Source organism: Nicotiana attenuata, unplaced genomic scaffold, assembly GCF_001879085.1.
Source record: "Nicotiana attenuata strain UT unplaced genomic scaffold, NIATTr2, whole genome shotgun sequence".
NCBI classification, from domain to species: domain Eukaryota; kingdom Viridiplantae; phylum Streptophyta; class Magnoliopsida; order Solanales; family Solanaceae; genus Nicotiana; species Nicotiana attenuata.
In genome coordinates, this window is record NW_017670397.1 from 287109 (window position 1) to 294615 (window position 7507).

At 45.3% G+C, this 7507-nt stretch overlaps 1 protein-coding gene across 1 annotated transcript; it reads right to left on the reverse strand.

The window, feature by feature from the left end:
- Positions 1-800: 800 nt before the first annotated feature.
- LOC109238844 (RNA-directed DNA polymerase homolog) lies at positions 801-1220 on the reverse strand (the record flags this gene model as incomplete). Its single annotated transcript, XM_019405324.1, has 1 exon — positions 801-1220. A coding segment is annotated over exon 1 (420 nt), but the record flags the coding sequence as incomplete, so codon positions are not given.
- Positions 1221-7507: the final 6287 nt, after the last annotated feature.

Below are 7507 nucleotides of genomic sequence, written 5' to 3' on the forward strand. Positions count from 1 at the left end.
GACCGAGAGACCACACAAGCTAGAACCCGACTGGGCTCCGAAAGATCCAATCTCACAAACTGGTTGGCTAAGGCCTGAACATCCATCGCCATAGGCCTCTCTGCTGCTGGTAAATAAGCCAAACTCCCCAAGCTCTCTGCCCGGCGGCTCAAAGCATCGGCCACCATGTTGGACTTGCCCGGGTGATACAAGATAGTGATGTCATAATCCTTCAGCAGCTCCAGCCATCTCCTCTGACGCAAATTAAGGTCATTCTGCTTGAACAGATGCTGCAAACTCTGGTGATCAGTATATATCTCACAAGGCACACCGTACAAGTAATGACGCCAAATCTTCAATGCATGAACAATGGCAGCCAACTCAAGATCATGGACATGATAATTCTTCTCATGTATCTCCAACTGTTTGGACGCGTAGGCAATCACCCTACCGTCCTGCATCATTACCGCTCCAAGGCCAACTCTTGGGGCATCACAATAGATAGTATATGACCCCGAACCGGTAGGCAATATCAAAACTAGGGTTGTAGTCAAAGCTGTCTTGAGCTTCTGAAAGCTCTCCTTGAACTCTTCCGTCCACTGAAACGGAGCACCCTTCTGGGTCAGTCTGGTCATAGGTGCTGCAATAGATGAAAACCCCTGAACTAATCGACGGTAATAACCCGCCAAGCCAAGGAAACTGTGGATCTCTGTAGCTGAGGATGGTCTGGGCCAACTCTGCACGGCCTCTATCTTCTTCGGATCCACCTGAATACCCTCACTCGATACTACGTGGCCAAAGAATGCCACTGAATCCAACCAAAACTCACATTTAGAGAACTTAGCATATAACTTCTTCCCTTTCAGAGTCTGAAGCACAGTCCTCAGGTGCTGCTCATGATCTTCCCGACTCCGGGAATATACCAAAATATCATCAATAAGGACAATGACGAACGAGTCAAGATACGACCGAAACACACTGTGCATCAAATGCATAAAGGCTGTTGGGGCGTTGGTCAGCCCAAATGACATAACAAAGAACTCGTAATGACCATACCGAGTCCTAAAAGCAGTCTTCGGGATATCTGGCTCCCGAATCTTCAACTGATGGTAGCCTGAACGCAAGTCAATCTTAGAAAATACACAAGCACCCTGTAACTGGTCAAACAGGTCATCAATACGAGGCAAAGGATAACGATTCTTCACCGTCACCTTATTCAACTGGCGATAATCAATACACATGTGCAAAATAATACAGGAGCACCCCAAGGCGATACACTGGGCTGAATGAAACCCTTATCAAGTAATTCCTACAATTGCTCCTTCAACTCAGGAGGAGCCATATGGTACGGGGGGATAGCAATGGGCTGAGTGCCCGGCAACAAATCAATGCCAAAATCAATATCTCTATCAGGCGGCATGCTTGGAAGATCAGTTGGATACACATCGGAAAAGTCCCGTACTACTGGAATTGAACCAACTGAAGGGGTATCAATACTGACATCTCTCACATAGCTAGATACGCGTCACACCCCTTCTCAACCATACGCTAAGCTCTAAGGAAAGAAATAACTCTACTGGGAGTGTGATCTAAAGCACCCCTCCACTCAACACGCGGTACACCTGGCATAGCCAGTGTCACGGTCTTGGCGTGACGATCAAGAATAGCATAATGGGGCGACAACCAGTCCATGTCCAAGATATCATAAATCTGCTCTGGTCTCAAAACCACTAAAAGCAACCAAACACGACCGATAAACGCGGTCCACAATAAGAGAATCTCCCACAGGAGTAGAAACATAAACAGGGAAATTTCAGGAATCCCGAGATACGCCCAATGCGGGGCAAAATATGAAGACACATAAGAATAAGTGGAGCCTGGATCGAATAGAACCAATGCATCTCTGTGACAGACCAAGATAGTACTTGTGATGATAGAATCGGAGGCGACAGCCTCAGTACGGGCAGGGAGAGCATAATATCTGGCCTGGCCTCCCCCTCGAGGGCGACCTCTACCTCCCTGACCTCCACCTCTAGTTGGCTGGGCCGGTGGAGTAGCAACTAGTGCTGGGACCATAGCCCGAGAACTCGGCGGAGCGCGTCGTGGCTGAGAAGTCTATGGAGGTGCACTCCTCCCATGTCTAGGGCAATCCCTCACCACATGGCGTGTGTCACCACAATCAAAACAAGCTCTAGAAGGACGTGGCAGTGGGAAATATGCGGTACGGGTACTCCAAGACCCCTGAACTCCTGAAATACTACATGAAATATGAGATGCAAATTGAGCTGGCTGACCCACAAAACCTCTACCATGCCGTACTCTTCCTCCAAAATAAGGACCAGCGGGTCTCTCCAGTCTACGAGGTCTCCTCACTTCCCTATACTCTCTCTCCTGACCTCATCTGTCCTCTCTCTCTTGGACCCACCTGTCCTCTACTCGGCGAGAGGTCCTCACCACCCGTTAAAATGGGATCACAGGTTGTGTTGCCATGACATCGGAAACCTGACCAATGGGAACTCGCTGCTCTGGAGTGGGGGTGGCGGAAGTCTGGATCCCTTCCCTGATATGTGAAGTGGCTGGTGCAACCTGAATCAATCCCGCCTGAACTAATGTACCAAACATGCTCAGGAACTGTGCTAATGTCTCCTAAAGTGCTGGAGTAGTAGTAGCAGTAGGCGTATCTGATGCCTGGCCACTGGCTGGAACTACTGGTGACTCTTCGATGGTAGCTCGCACGGGTGCTCTGGCTGCTCCACGTGCGCGTCCTCGGCCTCTACCCCGACCCCGACCTCTGACGGCTTTCGCAGGGGGCGCGGGTGTCTGATCATCTCTGGTAGTACGTGTCCTCACCATCTGTGAGAGAATGGAAGACAGAGGTTTAGGATTGTGATGTCAAAAATCTCGCACGATAGGGAAATCAATGAAGTGGAATTTTCCTAACGATTACATAGCCTCCCGTAGATAAGCACAGACGTGTAACGACCCGACCGGTCGTTTTTAGAATTCAAGCCCCGATCCCTTATTTTCTGTTTCCCCTAAGTTCATTTCTGCTATTTTGGTTTATCGGGACGTTCGGTGTTTAGTTTTGGAGAGTTTTGGGACAATTAGTCCCTAAATGAGAGCTTAAGAGTTGAAAAATGGTCTGTAATCAGAACAGTGTGAAGACGACCTAGAAATGGAAATCCGATGGTTCCGTTAGCTCCGTTAGGTGATTTCGGGGTTGGGAGCGTGTTTGGAATGTGTTTTGGAGGTCCCTAGCTAGTTTAGGCTAGAAATGCCGAAGTTTGAATTTTTGAAGTTCCGGTCAGATAGTGGGATTTTGATCCGAGGGTCGGAATGGAATTCCGGAAGTTGCAGTAGCTCAGTCATGTCATTTGGGACGTGTGTGCAAAATTTCAGGTCATTCGGACGTGGTTTGGTTAGGTTTTTGATCGAAAGCGTATTTTGAGGATTTGGAAGTTCATAAGCTTGATTTTTGGTTTGATCCGTCATTTCGATGTTGTTTTATGTGATTTGAAACTTCGGGCGAGTCCGTGTTAGGTTATGTGACTTGTGTGCGTGATTAGTCAGGGTCTCGGGGGCCTCGGGTGTGTTTCGGGTGGGCTACGGATCCTTTTCTTCTATTTTTGAACTGCTGAACTGCTGCTTCTGATATCCTTCTACGCGATCGCGAAGCCTCTCCCGCGATCGCGAAGGTATAATTTTCCTTACTTCGCGTTCGCATAGGCAACCCCGCGTTCGCATAGAGCAATTTCTGGAACCTCATATTTTCCTTCAACGCGTTCGCACTCGTGCTTCCGCGATCGCGAAGCTCTGCTGGTCCCTTCTCCGCGTTCGCGTTCCCTTCATCGCGTTCGCGATGCACATTTCTGGGCCAACCCATTTTTTTCCTCTACGCGATCGCGACCCTTGCTCCGCGATCGCGATGAACAATTAACTGGGCAGACACAATTTAATCCCAAATTCGAGGGTTTCATCATTTTATCACATTTTGACTTCTAGAGCTCGGTCCTTGGCGATTTTTGAAGGGATTTTCACCTGGGCAACTTGGGTAAGTACTTCTCACTCGATTTAGACCAATTTCCATGAATCTCCTCTTAATTTCATCCTTTAATTTCAGATTTTTGATGAAAAAACGGGTAGAACTCCATAGACCGAATTATTGAGTTTTGAGGATGTGTGTGACCTCCGATTTGATAGATTTTTATATGGTTAGACTCGTGAGAGTACGAGGGTTCTGAAAATGCTAAATTTATCTGGTTCCGAGACGTTGGCCTGAGGGGCATTTTGGTCATTTTGCCTAATTTCGTGCTTTAGCTTTGAATTAAATAGTAGAATCCGTTGCTTGAGGTTTTAATTATAATGTGTGATTTAATTGAATAGATTTGGGCCATTTGGAGTCGAGTACTCGTGGCAAGTACGTGATTTTAGCTGATTTTAGCCGGTTCGAGGAAAATTTGCCTCTTTTAGGCTCTTAGATCCTTGTAATCACCGAATATGAAGTTGTTCTTGATATGATTGAGTTTCCTGTTATTAGTTTCACCTCTACATGACTTACTTGGAATTTATCTGCCCTTTTTGGTTATTCTTGTTGCCTAATTGACTTTTACTTGTTTAACTGTAGACATTTACCCTTCTGTAGTCACATTAGCATTCCTAACTGCTTGTCTTTATCTGGAAAGCATTATTCTACCTCTCGCGTGATTAATTGGTCTTAATTGGAAAGAAGTTAGGTATCCCATGATTAGTTGAAATTTCCTTAATTGTAGTTATTTGATTCATGTTAACTTCCTTGTTGTTGAACTTAGTGTTATGGAATCCTTGTTTCATATTATCTCTCCCTTGTTGAGTTGTTCTTATTGCGTAGTATTTCTCTGTCACGGTTATTCCTTGTGAGTTAGTTGTACCGTCTTTTGGTGAACGGAATTTTTTGAGTTGATCCTCTTGCTTTGTTCCTGCATATATTGTCATTTGTTGTGTTGTATTGCTATCGTGATGCACGAGGTTTATGCCGTGCGATTGTTGATATTGTGATGCACGAGGTTTCTGCCGTGCGGTTGTTGATATTATGATGCACGAGGTTTCTGACGTGCGACTGTTGGTACTGTGATGCACGAGGTCTCTGCCGTGCTATTGTTGCTATTGATGTGTTGCACATGCGGCGTAATAAGGCGGGATATGTTATATGCTTATATGTGGGTTGCGCATGTGTCGAAATAAGGTGGGAACATTGTGATGCACGTGTGGCGGAATAAGGCGTGCTTATTATGTTATTAATTGCACACGTGGCGTAATAAGGTGGGCTATGTCAGGGATTGATTGTAAAGAATTGTGACGGACTGTGGAGGCATTCCTATTTGTTTTATATTGTGATTATGGGTTGCTTACCTGTATGAGCGTTGCCGCTTGGATGTTGTGAGGAAACATTCGTACGTGCGGTCCGTTCCCCTTTTTATGTTTTCTAATTGGTAGAATTCTTGTTAAACACTTGCACAAGCATACATGTAGCCGAACACTCCTATTAGAGGTGAATTCCTCCTAATTTTTGCTAAGGGTGGAGGTACGCCCTCGTTATCCACTATATTTGGGAGAGTGGCCCTAGTTAGCCAGTTAGTTGTCAGCATGACCATGAGATTGATGGGGCACAGGATGCCAATTGTTAGATTTCAGATGCTGGGTCTTCGCGAGTTGTGGTTTGTCCGAGACTTGGTGAAATTATGGAAAGAGTTGGATAAGACCTTTGTGAACATCATTGTAGGATATGAGTTATTGACTTGTTTTCCCCTTGCTGTGTTGTGACCTTTGGATTTGGATTGTGATTCTGCCGTCATTTCGTATCCTCATTTATTATATTCTCGTTGTTATTGGTTGTATTTTTTTTTCCTTATTGTGAATCGTAGCATTCTTGGTCATTCATGCAGTCTTTACATATTTATGTCGTTTCCATTATTCCTATGATTATACTGTTTATTGACCGGTAGGTGCCTTGACTGTTCCTCGTCACTGCTCCACCGAGGTTAGTCTTGATACTTACTGGGCACCGCCGTGGTGTGCTCATGCTACTCTTCTGCACATTTTTGTTGTGCAGATACAGGTACTCCCACTCAGTTCTGTCAGCCTTGGAAGGAGGCGTATCGGTAGAGACTTCTAGGTATATCTGCTACGTCCGCAGACCGAGGAGTCCCTTTCCAGCTTTCTGTAATAAGTATAGCTCTTTCAGTATTTCTCCTTTGTATAGATATTCTTGAGTCAGAGCCTTTTATGTATCCCTTAGCTTGTGATTTGTGAGTTTCCGGGTTTTGGGAATTGTTTTAGACTTGTGATGTTGAGTTGTACTTGCCATGCGGCATTCAGTACAGTTTCCTTTAGATATTTTTTATGATTTTCTCTATTTTTTCGAAATTATTATATTTCCGCAAATGTTAGGCTTACCTGGTCATGGGGACCAGGTGCCGTCATGACATGTTCACGGTTGGTGAACTAGGGTCGTGACAAGGCGTCTCCGTACCGATCAGCGATACTCTAATAAACCGTCTTGTGATCCATGACTCTAATGAACCTAGAGCTCTGGTACCAACTTGTCACGACCCCGGTTCTCCCTACGTGAACCATCGTGATGGCACCTAGTCTCTATGACTAGGTAAGCCTAAATTGCAGAAAAGAAATCAAAATTTGCGGAAGTAAAACAATTTAAAAGAGAAATAAGAAATAACCAGTGTATAAATGTGCCGCTCAGCATACACCATATTTAACTCTCAAAACCAACACATAAATCCAAGACCCGGAAACCCATGAATCACAGCTAAGAAGTACTACATAGCTCTAACTCCAGATTGTCTAACAAAGAAAAGAAATACAGAAGGGCTAATACTTAAAAGCGAGAATAGAAAGGGACTCCTCGGTCTACGGACGCGACAGATATACCTTGAAGTCTCTACAGAGCCGCCTCGCCTCAAGGATGATAAGACTAAGCAAAAGTACCTGGATCTGCACATGAAAAACATGCGCAGAAGGGGCATGAGTACACCACAACGGTACTCAGTAAGTGCCAAGCCTAACCTCGGTCGGGTAGTGACGAGGAAGGTCAGGGCCCTACTGAGGTTAAATAAAATATAAGGGTTAACAGTGTGAAATAAGTAGTATAAGTAAGTGCAACAGTAAGAAATAACATAGAATTGGAAAAACAACAACAACTAGAACAGAGACAAACAAACCATGGAAAGAATATAGCTCAACACAGAGACAACAACCGGGGCACCTTCTAGGATACCGTCCTATAGTCCCAATTACAACTATCCAGTGGATCTCCCAGGATACCGTCCCGTAGTCCATCATATATATGTCCGAAGGATCTCCCGGGATACCGTCCCGTAGTCCAACTATCAATGCGCGGGGAATCTATCGGAAATCCCGATCCGTAGTCCCCAAATATAAATACCCAATACTGGGGGAATCTACCGGGTGCATTCTCGCAGTTCCATATAACTGTGAAGGGGGATATACCGGGAATCTAACCCGTAGTCCCAAA